This window comes from Euleptes europaea, chromosome 2 (assembly GCF_029931775.1).
Source record: "Euleptes europaea isolate rEulEur1 chromosome 2, rEulEur1.hap1, whole genome shotgun sequence".
Lineage (NCBI taxonomy): Eukaryota > Metazoa > Chordata > Lepidosauria > Squamata > Sphaerodactylidae > Euleptes > Euleptes europaea.
The window spans coordinates 63,098,747-63,115,229 of NC_079313.1; the positions used below are offsets into that span (position 1 = coordinate 63,098,747).

At 43.9% G+C, this 16,483-nt stretch overlaps 1 protein-coding gene across 2 annotated transcripts in view; it reads right to left on the reverse strand.

The window, feature by feature from the left end:
* PDE4B (phosphodiesterase 4B) overlaps window positions 1–16,483 on the reverse strand; it is a 305,529-nt gene that overhangs the window by 71,227 nt on the left and 217,819 nt on the right. For both annotated transcript variants that reach the window (XM_056867746.1, XM_056867747.1), the window contains one exon: window positions 3,837–4,031. In XM_056867746.1, the coding sequence (XP_056723724.1) occupies window positions 3,837–4,031 (195 nt within the window). The remainder of the gene's footprint in view (window positions 1–3,836; window positions 4,032–16,483) is intronic.

Sequence of the window (16,483 nt, forward strand, 5' to 3'; positions counted from 1 at the left end):
TCCTCCTATATAGCCCAGCTTACCAGTTGAGATCTTCCTGTCATGCCCTACTCTCTGTACCTCAGCTTGCAAAATAAGGTAGGTTTGGGGAGATGTCGACCAGAGACAGGGCTTTTTCGGTGATGGCATCTCATCTTTGCAGTGTAGGGTTGCCAGGTCCCTTTTTGCCACCGGTGGGAGGTTTTTGGGGTGAGGCATCAGCAGGGTGGGGTTTGGGCAGGGAAGGAACTTCAATGCCAAAACGGCCATTTTCTCCAGGTGAACTGATCTCTATCAGCTGGAGATCAGTTGTAACAGCAGGAGATCTCTAGCTAGTACCTGGAGGTTGACAACCCTATTGCAGTGCCCCCTCTTGAAGCTCACCTGGTGCCTACGTTCTTTTCCTTTAGGTGCCAGGTCAAAATGTTTCTCTTTACCTAGGCTTTTAATGAAGGGCTTCCAACTTTTTAAGGTGTTTTATGGTCTGCTTCTATACTGAGGACTGATTAATATAATTTTAGATGGTTGTTTATGTGATTTTATGCCTTGGTTTGCTTTTCATGGTTATCATCATCATCATCACCATCATCATCATTATCTGGATTGTTCTATTATGTTTTTACTGTTCGTATTTGTTTTTATTGCTTTTACCATAGGCTTGGTTTTGTTTTTATTCTTATGAGCCACCTCAAGAAGGTCTGGAGAGGCAAAATACACATTTTCTAAACAAATAAAGAATGACCTGTATATATTTCTGAGACAGAAATCATGTCTGTGTTGAAGGAGTGACCATTTATGTTATTCTGCATATTTCAGTCAGGAAAACAACGGCCATTTATGCAGGGTCAATTTTGATGCTCGCTCAAAGCTCCTTTTTTAAACCCGACCTTTAAAATGACTATTCACGGTCCCAATGCAAAAGGAGAAAGTCAAACAAATTCCACCTCCCACTCGCCTGCACCTTCGTTCCTTCATTTGCATAGCCATTAGCAATCAACGTTTGCATAGCTAAAGCGGCTGTGATTCTTCATGTGAGTGCTTCGAGGCGGGGTGGAGCAAATACAAAAGGTCATGTTAAAGGGTCTCTTAAGAAATGCAAAGCAGGTATGTGCCGGCTTCGCAGTGATGTCTGGAATGACAGTTCAGCGTGAAGAAATCAAAAAAATATGCGGGGCACTTCAGCTGCTAATTACCAAGCATAAATGGCCAATGCATCAGATTCTGGAATATGAAACAGTCATTGGGTTGCATATAGTGATCTGTGGGCAGAATCATGGATCTTTCTCACATTCTCATCTGCTAGTCTTTTCTGATCCTGGAAACTATGTCTGGGGTAATAGGACCTGCTTGGCCTATCAGTCATGCAGGTTGTTGGCCTGCACAGAGGAGGGGGAAGGGGGGAAATTACTCCTCTCCTCCCTCTTCCATCACATAGCTCTACTGATCTAAGACACAGGAAGGGAGATTTCATCCCCTCACCCTGCAGCCTATCAGCCCATGTGGCTACTAGTCCACATGGATCCCTCGGCCCTGGAAATTAACTTTCTCAGGGCTGGATGGGAGTGCTGGGGGGGAAGGGAACATGGGAAAGATCACACTATACCCAACCTATTACCTTTGTCTCTAAAGCATTAGTAGTATACTTACATTTACTTGCATCTGAAAAAGGTGATATATTATTTAGAGACTGCCTTTCTTAACTAGGTATGAAACATAAATCAAAATAAAGACACATGAACTGATCTCAGGTTTACATTGAAAAAGACTAGATAACTGTTATTAAATATATTGCCAAGCAATATGCTGAAAATTTATAATGAGTTATTCAAATCTATGGTAACAGTGGAAAGAATAATATTTGCAGCAAAATGGAAAGCAGACAAATGCCCAACCCTGGAAGAATGGAAAAACACATTGGCAGAGGACGGCGTCATGGCAAGTCTAACATCCTATATACATAACAGACCAAAATCAGAATTTTCAGGAAAAATGGAATGCATTTTACACATATGAGGTGGGAGGCTCAGATGAGAATTAAAGTAAAAAGGGAAAGATTTAAAGAAACGTTTTAAAAGAAGCTTTTTCAAAAAGCAAATGTAGATGAAAATAAGACTTAAGAGCTATTGTGAAAGCAGTGTAATGAAACCTAGTATAGAAATGAATAATTAGAAATGTATGTAATAAGTTCTATATATAGATGTCAAATTTACTAATTGTTCCTATATGTTGTAATACTAATACATTCTTTATTTTTTTTAAAAAAAAGAAAAACACTAGAGAAACAAGAGAAGGACAAAGGAAGAAAAAATTAGAAAAGGGATATATGATCAATGACTGTCAGGGCAGCGGCAGAAGATTTTTGAAAAATGCTGGCTTCATGGGTGACATGACAGCACTTCTGGGGAAGTAGGGTTTTACCATAGAGTTTCTAGGGATGCCTAGAGTGACATGGCATCACTTCTGGTTTTCCCTGAAAATGATATCATGATGTGCGCAAGGCTGGCACCTCCCCCCAATCTCCTGCTAAGCACCAGCCATTAGCTGGCAACCCTAATAGTAAATAGAATAGAAAAAAAAACAGGGTTGGACTGGAAAGTTAAAACAGGGGGAAATACATCCTGAAGTTGAAGGGTAGTACCTAGCAGGTCAAAGGGCATAGAACTATAAGGGACTATGCCTGAACCTGACCAGGCTTTTGTCTTCTGTTTCCCTTGCATATGTAGTTTAAAAAAATGTTTCCCTCCCCACTTTTTCACTAGTTGGGCTGTTGTTGGCTTTCTTAAAATATCCAGGTCCTCTTTCATTTTTATCTACTGAAATGTGGATAGGTGAAATGCAGGCTATGCCTGAAGAGAGAAAGCACACCATTTCATAAGAAGGGGAACTGTTGTTGGGGGAACATCTTGACAGCTGCACACTATCTCAGCTGTGTTTTCTGTCTCCTTCCTGCTGCAGGTATAATAAAGTCTGGGCATGCCTAGAGGCATAAGCTCTTGGTTGCAAGCTGAAAGGCAAGAGCCCATGAGCTATATGTGTTGCCACAGCCCTGGTCAAAGAAGAACAAGTCGTGCTGGCCTATCGTTGAAAGCAATAGATAAGCCATCATGCTGCTGCTCTTTCCATAACATCAGCCCTCTGAGAATGTTCCCGGTGCCCTAAATGGTTAGTTCATCCCTAGCAACAAATAGCAGTTTATTACTACAGGTTGAGTATCCCTTATCCAGACTGCTTGAGACCAGAAGTTATTTCGGATGTTTCTGTATTTTGGAATATTTGCATATATATAATGAGATATCTTAGGGATGGAACCCAAACCTAAGCACAAAATTAATTTGTTTTATATATGTTTATATACACTTTATGCACATAGCCTAAACGTAATTTTAAACAATATTTTTAATAATTTTGTGTACACTGAACAATCAGAAAGCAAGTTGAAATGCTGCTGAGGTAGGGTTGTCAACCTCTAGGTGGTGGCTGGAGATCTCCTGCTATTACAACTGATCTCCAGCCGATAGAGATCCGTTCACCTGGAGAAAAAGGCCACTTTGGCAATTGGACTCTATGGCATTGCAGTCCTTCCCCTCCTCAAACCACGCCCTCCTCAGGCTCCACCCAAAAAACCTCCCACCGGTGGCGAAGAGGGACCTGGCAACCCTATGCTGAGGGCCTGTGAGTAATGCCTGAATGCCGGCTCAAAAGGTCTGGTTTTCAGGTCAGTCCAGATATCAGATGTCCACATAAGGGATACTCAGTTTGTATCGATAACAGTTTGTTGTTCAATATCAATTCACTGATATGTGTTTTATAGCATAAGACCTACAGTAGTGCAGGTGCTGTGAGATTTATGTACTTACTGTTCACTTGGAACAGAGGAATTCCTGGACATGGTCTTTGGTGACAGGTCATAGTCACTGTCTGATCGATAAAGGAATGACTCTCGGCGCTGGCTGTGTCCTGGGAAAGTGGTATGAAGCTGAAGTCCTGAAGAGGAGCCAGCTTGAGGGTCCAGAGGGCTGCGACCTGGTGAGGGGCCATTTTCCACATCAAAGCTGTAAACAAGGCACAGGACACAGCATATCAAGCATCAACAATAGCTTCATTAATATTTGCAAATACAAACAAAGCAACGTCGTTTCCTTTGCAATTTCACAAAGAACCCATTGCCAGTGGGAAAAGTAGAGGCATAAAGGGTCTGTCTTCTGGCACATTAAAGATGGCTGCCACTTAATTCCCAAGACGTTCATGTTTTTATTCTAATTTAGATTTTGTTTTGTTAATAGCATCTTCCTTAGCATTTCTTCCAGCATACTTCCTAGAGGTAAAGAATTTTTGAGTTTTGGCAATGCTGTTATGCCCCACCCATATGGTAATGCAAAGCTATAGCCTACTTTTGGGGGTTCTCTGCTGAGGGTCCGGGACCTCTGCCTCAGAGTCTAGCCCTGATGGTACCACTGATACTTCCCATCCACTCTGTCCTTCTCTGAGGAATCACCATATGTATTTGCAGAATCAAAGCTTTGGATAATCGTTTACTTATGATTTTAGAGATTTATGATGGGGGATGTGGCATCAAAATATGGAATACAGAAATTTACAACAGAAAATAGTAGTTTTCCACATTAGATAAGTGATTTAAAAGGGGGCAGATGCTGTCTTCAAAATGTCTGTCTTTGGCTTTAATTGGTTGTAATGAAATCTTAGTAGCTGAAGTGTTGTAGAATATTATCAGAAGTTTTAAAATTGGTCAGTACACAAGTGGTAGATTAATGCTGTGGACCGGAAAGAATATAGCAGCACTATATTCTTGGTCAGTCAACTGATAGTGTATGAACAGTGTGTGTGTGTGTGTGTGTGTGTGTGTGTGTGTGTGTGTGTGTAGCTAAGTATGAATGGATAGTGTGTGCATAAGCATGAGAGACTATTTGAAAGCTGAAGAGGGCTTAGATGGAGAGTATACACTTGTTGCCCTTATACATCTGTTACAGGTCCCTCTCGTATCTCATATTAGTGGGAACCCTGTATTTGATTTTTTTCTAAAGCTCTCCCTCTCCCTTGGCTTATACACTCTAATGTTAGAGAATAGTTTGAACTTTGTTGAATTCTTCAAATGAGGCAAACTAAATAGTATTTATATACTGTATCGATATACCACACCTCTGAAATTATTCACTGAAACAAACCATATAAAACCCAATACACTCCCTATTACGACCAACACACACACACACACACAAGCACAAGGTTGTTTCTCAAGGACAGATGTTTTTCCAAAAGTATCTTCCAATAGCCAGCATGTTAATTTCATTTTACTATTTCTCAGCCTCAAAGACAGTCTTCTGCCCCAGCTAACAAAGAATAATGGATGTAAATAGCCAAAAAGAAAAGAAAGGAAAGGAAAGGGGGGGAAAGCAGGAACAAACCCTGAGAAACATAAACCAAATAGCCTGCACAATCAACAAAGGTCTAACATCAGTGTAAATATTGTGTGAGACTTTAAAAAGACATCTGTTTCTCAGAATTAAAGAAGCACATTTTGAACTAATAAAAATCTTGAAACTAAATATAAATTAACTATTGCTCGAGGATAAGAGTATTGTAACATATTCTACATGGGGTTGCCCTAGAAGACAGTTTGGAAAGCAACTGGTGTAAAATACAGTAGCCCACTTACTAGCTTGGGTCAGCCTCCCTGCATATTTACACCTACTTTGAGATCTCTGTATAGGTGGTTTGTTTGTTTCTGAGTTCAGTTCAGTAAAGGTTGTTTCCTTTAAAGCCCAGACAAGACAGAGGTAATGCTAGTCAGGAAGGCTCACTTTCTAGAGCAGTGATGGCGAACCTTTTAGAGACCGAGTGTCCAAACTGCAACCGAAAACCCACTTATTTATCGCCGAGTGCCAATGTGGCAATTTAACCTGTATACCACCCCCAGAGGGGGCCCAGAGGTAGAGGCTAGGGTTGCCAAGTTCATCTTCGCCATGAGTGGGAGGTTTTTGGGGTGGCGCCTGAGGAGGGCGGGGTTTGGGGAAGGACTTCAGTGCCATAGAGTCGAATTGCCAAAGTGGCAATTTTTTCCAGGGGAACTGATCTCTATTGGTTGGAGATCACTTGTAATAGCAGGAGATCTCCAGCTAGTACCTGGAGATTGGCAACTAGTTCCTTAGTGTTTTCTCTCTACATATCAAGACAAATGGAAAGGTGTTTGGAGGATGGCTTGTGGGCACTTCAAAGGTGGAATAGGACTGCACGCCTCTCCGCTCGCACAGACCCAGAGGGCGCCGGAGAAGCCGCTGGAGGGAAAGAAGGAAGGAAGGAAGGAAGGAAAGAAGGGAAGGGAGGGGGAAAGGGAAGGAAGGGAGGGGGAGAAAGAAAGAAAAAGAGAAAGGGAGAAAGAAATGGAGCGCGAGAGAGAAAGAAAAGTAGGGAAAGAAAAGGACAGAGGGAGACAGAGAAAGAAAGAGGCAATTTATGCATGGGAGGTTTTGCCTTGGATTTGCCACTCTCCAGATGCACATTTTCCCATCCGGATTCTCAAAACTCTGCATGGGGACTTACAGATGAGTTTTGAGAATTTGGATGGGGAAAATGTGCATCTACAGAGTGGCAAATCCAAGGCAGAACCTCCCATGCTTGAATGGCCAGAGACAGAAAAGCCTTCTTTCCTGCTTTCTCTCTCTCTCTCTCTCACACACACACACACGGCCCCCGCCTCCTCCCTCAGCCCTCAACAGAGAAGTGGGGGGGGAGCATGCAGAACAGCCCGCAGCGCACGGGGCGGCGGGAGACCCTTCCCTTCCCGCGGAGGCTTGGTGTCCTGCCCCACTCCTACACACCCATGGAGGGCTGGGGCAGGTCCTGGGTGAGGGAGAAGGAGCTGGGAGAGGAAGGGTGAAGGGGCAGGAGAGGCAGCAGCCCAAGGAAGGCCAACAATGCGGCGGTGTGGCTCAGGCCCACCAGCCAGCTGGGCGGCACGCAGGAAGGCATGCAAGGGGAGAAGGGGGGAAAGGGGGAACGGACAAGGGCCCAGAAGCCTTCCCCAATCAGGCACCAGCTGCGAAGGGGGAAGAAGGGAAGGGGGACAAGAAAAAAAAACCCTGCCCCGCTGACAGCTGCCCCCACCCAGCTGGGCCTGCCGCCAGCAAGGGAGGGGAGGGAGGCGCCCCAGAGCCGCCGCCTGACTTCCCACCCTGCGGCTCACCAGCCACCAGCCCTGCCACGGCGCCCTTTGCCTATGGACGGGGCTGGGCCCCACCGCCTCCCACGTGCCAGGGGCGAGCAGCAGGAGCAGGAGGACCTCCTGCCCGGCCGGGCCTCGCCGCCACCGCCTCCACCCTCCCCTTTCAGAGTGGAGCTCTGGCGTCTGGCGCGGAGGGAGGGAGCCCAGCCTAGCTCAGCGCCCCTCTCTGCCTGCCTGATTGGCTTGCCCAGGCCCCTAAGCCCCCTGCCCGGAGGGGATCTCCCACCCGGCTTGCCTGCCTGCCCCGAGGGGGGGATGCGGCGGTGGGGCGCGGCGGCAGGCTTGTGAGAGGCGAGTGGGGTGGGGCAGAGGGCGCCTCCTTCGCACCCACCGGCCAGCCACGCCCCTCCGCCCGCACAGGCCCAGAGGGTGCCGGAGAAGCCGCCGGCCATGCCGAGTGTGGGCGCTCGGCTTCTGTTGCCCACTCTCCCACCCACCTGGCTGGCCACGCATGCTCCAGCGGCGGCTTCTGTGGGAGAGTCTGGGGGCCACCGCCAATGATGTTGGAGGTTCCCCACCCCTGGGCTACAGCTTCCCCTATCCGGGGCGGGGCAGAGCCAGAAAGGCCAGCGGCTTGGAGAAACAGTGCGTGCCGGCAGAGAGGGCTACGCATGCCGGAAGTGGCACGCGTGCCATAGGTTCGCCAACACGGTTCTAGAGGGACTGAATCCACGTGTCCTAGATGGAGTAATGTTGCCTTTTTCAGAGCAAGTTAAGAGCTTGGAGGTGCTCACAGACCCTGCTTTGCGGTTTGAAAAGCAGGTTGGCATGGTGGGCAGGAGGGCCTTCTATCAACTGAATCTCTCATTACATACACTCAGCTGATCTGGCCACACTTATCCATGCTTCTGTAACCTCACAGTTGGATTAACCTTCTCGATGTGGGCCTGCCCTTGAAGACAACACGGAAACTGCAACTGGTCCAGAATGAGGCAGCCCAACTATTGTCAGGGGCTAACCTCTGGGAATGTGAGTTACCCATTCTGAAACATCTACATTGGCTGCCAGTCTGTTTCTGAGGTCAATTCAAAGTGCTAGTTGTGACCTATAAAGCCCTTCATGAACTGAGACCCATACATCTGAAGGACTGTCTCCTTCCTCATGTCCCTGTGCACCAACTATGGTTTTCAGGTAGCCATCTGTTGGTTATTTTACCACAGGGTGGCCTGTTTGGATTACCAGTGCCCAGGCCTTTTCCATCATGGCTCCTGCTCAGCGGAATAGCCTCCCTGAGGAGGGAGATAGAGACTGGGAATGGTAGCTAAAGGCCTAGAAACCATGGATCACCAAAAAGACAAATAAGTAGATTCTAGAACAAATCAACCCTGAACTCTCCCTAAAAGCTAAAATGGCAAAACTGAGGCTATCGTACTTTGGTCTCATAATGAGAAGGTAAGAATCACTGGGAAAGACAATAATGCTAGCAAAAGTTGAAGGCAGCGGGAAAAGAGGAAGACCCAATATAACATGGATTAAATCAATAAAACCCTCAGTTTGCAAGACCTGAGCAAGGCTGTTAATTAAAACAAGGTCACCATAAGTTGGAAGCAGCTTGATAGTACTTAACAAATACACAGTTTCTGGGCATGTGAGCTGTACTAATAGGGTTGCCATGTTCCTCTTCGCCACCAGCAGGAGATTTTTTTTGGGTGGAGCCTGAGGAGGGTGGAGTTTGGGGAGGGGAGGGACTTCAATGCCATAGAGTCTAATTGCCAAAGCACACATTTTCTCCAGGGGAACTGATCTCTATCAGCTGGAAATAGGGTTGCCAGGTCCCTCTTCGCCACCGGCGGGAGATTTTTGGGTGGGAGCCTGAGGAGGGCTGGGTTTGGGGAGAGGAGGGATTTCAATGCCATAGAGTTCAAATGTCAAAGTGGCCATTTTTATCCAGGTGATCTGATCTCTGTCGGCTGGAGATCAGTTGAATTAGCAGGAGATCTCCTGCTACTACCTGGCAGTTGGCAACCCTAGCTGGAAATCAGTTGTAACAGCAGGAAATCTTCAGCTAGCACCTGGAGGTTGGCAACCCTATGTTACAATGACATGGCTTTAAAGAGGTGAACTATTTACCACTCTTTTTAAAAAAAAATATTAAAATTAACTTTGTGCTAAAAGTAAAATGTAGTTGAGCTGTTAGTGCTAGGTCATTTCCCATCTCCATACGATGGTAGTTGGAACTGTAAGCATACACCGAAGATTTAGAAGAAGCTAGCTGTCGTCCCTAAAGGAGCCTATCAACTGTTTTTGGAGCCCTGAAGCTGCAGGGATGCTCTTCAACCTTGCTTGCTAAAGATGAGAGAAAATAGAACACAATCTTGAAAGTAAAAAGGTAGAATAAGGATACAAATTCATGTCTCGTTGCATTTATTTTGGTTAGCGTATAAAGGTATGGAGCTAAAAATATGATTCAATGGCAGAATGTGAACCCTCATTCATGGTGAGGGCTCAAGAATAATCAGGAAACAGTGGCACAGGAAGTGCACGTACCTTGAAGCTTAACTTTTGATACCTGAGTGGGTAATTTGGGGGGGGGGCTTGCAATGAAGGGCAAGGGGGGCAGAGCTGCCTGTTCTACTTCCATACATTTTTTCACATTGCCTGTTTAGGAAGATTAGGTATGTTTATTACATTTTCCCCTTCACTGTTTACAGTTTTGTTTTTTTCCTTCAAACATATTTTTCGTTCAGGGATTGTGAGAAATATATTTCCTCATACGCTTTTCCAAACTGAATAAAATGGAAGATCATGTCACAGTTTCCATTATACACCAACTTTTGAAAGGATATTTATTGTCTGGATGTTGAAGCTTGCGGTTAGAGTCACTTGGGCCATTTTAGCAAGAAACACCCTTCATAAATTACCTAAATAAGCAGGTTGTCCTCGTTTAGCTGGGCTTTTGGAATTAATCTGTCTGATGAAAAAACCATCTGTGGTGCAGCATCTATGCATAACTAAGTGAAATAAGGAATTTACTCTAGAATTCCTGCCTCTTAAATCTGCACAAATCTCTGCATACTACCTAGTAGAAACAAATCATAACAGTATGTATTACACATAAAACCTGCCGCATCAAAACTGAGAACTCTCTCTTTTTTGCTATTAACTGAGTCTGCTCAGGAGAACAATTTTTGGTTTAAATTGCATAGTTTTTACTACTTGGCAGTGGCAGGCAGTTGTGAATAGATATCAATTCTATGAATTGTAACAGTAGGACAAAATTTTAAACAAACACTTCTACAAAATTATTTCACAGGTAAAAGCAATTTGCTGCTGCCTAAATCTTAGTCTGTTGCAGACGGTATCCAATAAACTATGTGGACGCATGAACAGAACATTATGATGGCTGCATGCAAATGCCAAATCAGTCCCTGGGAACAGGAAATGAATTCTCCTTAGAAACAGCTCAGCCCTCGGTTCTCAGAATTTTATTGCCCAATTGTACAAACTGTTGTATGAGCGTAGTGGCTCATTGGACGGTAGTCACACACAACGAGCCCCCCCTGAAGTGACTTTCTTCAGAAAAAAATAACCATTACAACTTTATTATACACTAGTATGCAATGTATACTTTGCTCTGGGGTAATACTAGGTATATAGGCTTGTCCTTTAAATCTACCCTGAAATCAGGGCCGTCAAGCGGGTCACGGACCTTTCAGCACAGGCAGGTTCAAATAACCCCCCTGCCAGCAACAGTTCTCCCTTGCCCATTCTCAATCCTTCCGCCTGACCTAGTGACCTCCCTCCCACTCCAGTCAGTCAGGCCTCCAGTGTTCTGAGCACATGCTGGTAGTCCAGAGCCCGCTGGGCGGAAAGAGAGAAAGTGAAGGAAAGCTTTTGTGGGGAGTGTGCATGTGTGTATTTTTGTGTGTTTGAAACTGTCTCTGCTCACTATGGTATACCTAGGGTTGCCAACCTCCAGGTATTGGCAGCACGGAGGCTCAAGAAATACAAACCACACTGGAATGTAACAAATAAATTATAATGATCTGAAGGCATTAAACTCATGCCAATCATCAAGAAACATAAACTCATAAGCATCAAGAGAACAAATACTTCATAACAAAACAATACCCCATAAGGTGACAAATTAACCAAAGGCAAAAACCCAGGTCGGGAGTCTCCCGCCCGGGAAAATAGAAGTCAAATAATAGTCCACAAGTCAAAGGCGAGGTCCAAAGGAAGTGGTAGGGTGGGAGAACGTGTGGCTAGTCGTTGGTGCACGTTTCAAAAGGCTTTCTTCAGCTCCAAAAAAACAACCTAAAGGCAACTGTAACGCTTTTAAAACCAATTGGAAGTGAGTGCGTTGTCCGTTGACCGTCAACTGTGAAATTAACAAAAAATTATATTCACGTGTCACAGTAACATCAAATAAATAATGCAAAGTGAAAGGCGAACTTACTGTATAAAAACAATGTTGATTCATGCTTACCTAAAGTAAATGCGTCTATTTGGAATTCAAGTGCGCATGTAATTTCATAAGAGCAGTAAGGGGAGGGTTTGGGAAACACAGAGCAGTGAGCCAATCAGCACAAAAGAGGATGGAAGAAGGAGGCAGAGAGCAATGCCTCCGAAGTCCGTTTCATCATAGAAGACTTACTTCTTTCCAGACCAGAAGATTCTCCTTCTACTAATTTTTTGATGAGTCTCCTTGATATTCTTTTTGAGAATAATTTCGTTCATTATCAGGATACTTTTTTCCTCCAGATTCGAGGCATTGTGATGGGGGCACCATCCATTGCCAATATTTTCATGGTACATTTTGAAAAAACCTGTTTATTTTCTTCCCAGGTCTTTTGGTACAGACGTTATATTGATGACATCTGTACCATACTCACACATTCTGATCATTTTCAAGATTTTTCTACATGGTTCAATTCTTTGTACAATTCCTTATCGTTTACAGGCTCCACCCACAAGGAGAAGATTGCCTTTCTGGATGTTACCATTTTTTGTCTTCCCAATAACAAGCTGGCTGTTAAACCGTACACCAAACCCACTGATTCTGGGTTTAACCTTCATTTTTCTTCTTATCACCCATTACATTTACGATCTAATTTACCATTCAGTCAATTTCTCCGCATCAAGAGGAACTCGTCCAGAGAACAGGATTTCCTGTCTTCAGCAGCTACTCTTGCCTCCAATTTTCAAAAAAGAGGATATCCTCCCCAAATAATACAACGTTCCTTTGACAGGACCCATTCCAGGACATGCTCTGCACTTTTGAATAGGGATCCTCCCTCTTCTAGACAAACCTCTGACCGTGTGGTGGCCTCTTTCCAGTTTTCATATTTGTCGTATGATATTAAAAAGATCTTGGCGCGCCACTGGCACTTGCTACATGATATCCCGGGTTGTCAGAAATTACCTATTTTGGGTATGAGGAAGACTCTATCAGGGATGTCCTTATAAAAACTGACACTCTACCACCACAAGTCCCCCCTCGTGTCAAAGGCCATCATAAATGTGGCCATTGCTCTATGTGTCCCTACAGCCTTCCAATTAAAGATGTGCATTCAACTACGTCTAAATTTTCTTATTCTCTTCAACACTTCAGCAACTGTGGCACGGCCATGTCCGTTTACGCGGTCCTCTGTCCGTGCTGGCTTATGTACATCGGCTGTTCATCCCGCCCTGTTCGCCTTAGGATCGGCAAGCACAGGGCACGCATACGCGCGAAGAATTTAGAAGCACCTCTCGTTCAACACTATATTAATTTACATCATTCTGATACTGACATACTGTTTTTGTTCTCTGGCAGTTTAAAACGAAACCTTTCCATATCCAAGATGCTAAGAAGATTCTACTCCAACAAGAATCCCGCCTAATTCATGCGTTCCAAACTCTTATACCTAATGGTCTCAACAACGAGTTTGATCTTTCCTGTTTTATATGAAGTCTTAATATTAGATTGTCATAAGAACACCGTTCCCTTTAAGAGTCCTGTTTTTCGGCGGCATTGCTCTCCACCTCCTTCCATCCTCTTTCGTGCTGATTGGCTCACTGCTCTATAAAGCTTTGCGTTTCCCAAACCCTCCCCTTACCGCTCTTATGAAATTACATGTGCACTTGAATTCCAAATAGACGCATTTACTTTAGGTAAGCATGAATCAACATTGTTTTTATACAGTAAGTTCGCCTTTCACTTTGCATTATTTATTTGATGTTACTGTGACACGTGTATATAATTTTTTGTTAATTTCACAGCTGACGGTCAACGGACAACGCGCTCACTTCCAATTGGATTTAAAAGCGTTACAGTTGCCTTTAGGTTGTTTTTTTGGAGCTGAAGAAAGCCTTTTGAAACGTGCATCAATGACTAGCCACATGTTCTCCCACCCTACCACTTCCTTTGGACCTCGCCTTTGACTTGTGGACTATTATTTGACTTCTATTTTCCCGGGCGGGAGACTCCCGACCTGGGTTTTTGCCTTTGGTTAATTTGTCACCTTATGGGGTATTGTTTTGTTATGATGTATTTGTTCTCTTGATGCTTATGAGTTTATGTTTCTTGATGATTGGCATGAGTTTAATGCCTTCAGATCATTATAATTTATTTGTTACATTCCAGTGTGGTTTGTATTTCTTGAGCCTCCATGCCGCCATTTTCTCCAATTGCATTAATTCTGGCACAGGTGTTTTCACTTATTGTAACCTCCAGGTATTAGCAGGGGATCTCTTGCTATTACAACTGATCTCCAGCAGATAGAGATCAGTTCACCTGGAGAAAATGGCTGCTTTGGCAATTGGACTCTATGGCATTGAAGTCCCTCCCCTCCCCAAACCCCGCCCTCCTCAGGATCCACCCCAAAAACCTCCTGCTGGTGGCGAAGAGGGACCTAGCAACCCTAGGTATACCTCCTGGTCCTCAGTTTGTGTTTCCTGTCTCCAGCTACCTTGATTTGTTGTCCATATTGGTGAGGTCATAACTCTGGCCTCCCTTCTTTCTGTAATGTGATGGCATGGGTCTGTGAGGTCATATGACTTCCCAACATATATTTGCAGCTCACTGGGTCCCATACTGCTGCCTGAGGTTTAAATGTGGATTCTGGGTTAAGAAAGTTTGATCAATGTGGAGGTAAAGGGTGAGCATGCATTTATGATTATGTCCTTGAGGGCCAATTCATTTGAGGGCCAAAGTGCTCACTTCCCTAAGTGCCTGGATGATAGACATGGTCTTTGAATTCTGTGCTTGGAACTAAATTTCTAGGTATATGGGGATCTGATTCAGATTGGGACCATGGCACACAGGGAGGCGGGGCTTAAGCCTTCCCCTTCAGGACATTTGAATAAAATCCAATCAAAATGTGTCCAACTGAATAAAATCCAATCAAAAATACCACACCAGAATTGGCAGCAATAAAATTTAGAAAATGCAATACAATAACACATAAATAAAAGTTATAGCTTATATGTTATTTGCTTAAAAGTCTTGCAGCAAATGAAATAGGTCAGATTTTTGCAGCAGACAAAATAAACAAATCAGCACCAAGAATATGAAAAGCATTGGCTAGTGCACTTAAAAAACCTAAGACCTCTATTGTCTGGCATCTAAAACCGTTGGCTTGCACTAACCACTGGCCTATTCATTCAGGATCAAATCCTAGATGAGCTATTTTTCTTAGGACCAGCCTGGCATTCAATATATTTATAATGTATTGATAAAATTGATAAAACTACCATAATCACTAACAATCCCCCCATTATTGTAGATAGACAATAACAATTAACAAATACCCCCCTACCCCCCATACCTTACCTTGGCATGTCTGGCTCCAACTACTATATCTCCTGATGCCCAACATACATACTTCCCCAACTACTTCTCCAAACACATTGGTTAAAGACAAAAGGCTCTTCTCCTTTTCAATGCTGTCACCTGGCCTCTCTGTCCAGGTTTACACAAAGACAAAGTTACTGGATACTGCATCTCCATGAAGTGGCGACCCCCTCTGAAGTAGTCCTTCAGGGCTATGAAATTTAGATTAAGTTAGACCAAATTCAGAACTGCACTCAAGCTCCAGGGCTCATGTTCCTTAGAACAAGCTGAGTGTGGAGTCTAGATGAGAATAGGGGAAGTGGGCATAGATGTGGGCTGGCAAACCTCGGGGGAAACACCCCTTCCACAATTTTCAATATCTAGGGAGAAGTTGGGCTTGAGGAGCAGCATATGTAGACCCGGCTGCCATCTTTCCCGCCCCTTCTCAGCTTGTGGTGAGCTCAAGGGAAATAATATTTATTCAAATATATATATTCTAATGTCTTCCATTAAACTGGTCCCAATGCTAAAAAAAAAAAGGTGAAAGCTGGCTTTACACAGAAAACTGGATTGTATATGTATTTTAAAGATTGAAATGATCCAAGTTAAAACAAACAGATATCTAGCCCCCAATTGTGAATACTATCTTCTCTGCAGAGGAATACTGTTCTTTCAGAACATTTACCTGAACTGAAATCAGCCCCAAGAGCTGCTATTTGTCCTGTTGGTGAAGCTTACCTCTAGTCATCAGTACATGTACATTTTCTCCCTCAGGATAAACAGCAGCTCCCTGGGACCATTTCAGGCCAGGGAAATGGTGCGTGTGAATTCTGAGCTCACACTCAGCTGAGGCATTAAAACTGCTTGAATATTTTTCATATGTATCTCAGTTTATACACTGAAAAATGATTAATCTTTATGGCATAATCTTTCCCTGCCTGCACAGAGTGCCTGTTTGAGGCACAACAATTGCAATAATATCAATTCCCCTCTCCTCCCACAGCATTTGTGCACTGTCATGATACAAAGCCATTACAGGAGACGGACCATCTATGCCCACTTCCCCTATTCTCATCTAGACTCCACACTCAGTTTGTTCTAAGGAAGGTGAGCCCTGGAGCTTGAGTGTAGTTCTGAATTAGGTCTAACTTAATCTAAATTTCATAGAAGCATCAGTTATGTGCACAGTGATCATTCCTGCATTAGATGCTCTCATTGATGTTGATGAGATCATGAATTCACTCATGTATGAATTACCAATGGGACATTAAATCGAATGCAGGGGAATTTTTGCTGTTTTAAAGGCTAAGGCAGAGTGCCATTGTAAGGGGGGAAATTAGCTTCATTCCGACAAATGGCCTTTTTCAATACCCCTAAAGACCTTTTATTTTAAAAGTAGATGCTAGACATGTAATTCAGCAGCATGCATGAATCATCAGACAGATACAAGCTGGGCAGAACATGTTCTAATGATTCCCAAATGCCAACAGATACAAAATTAATAGATC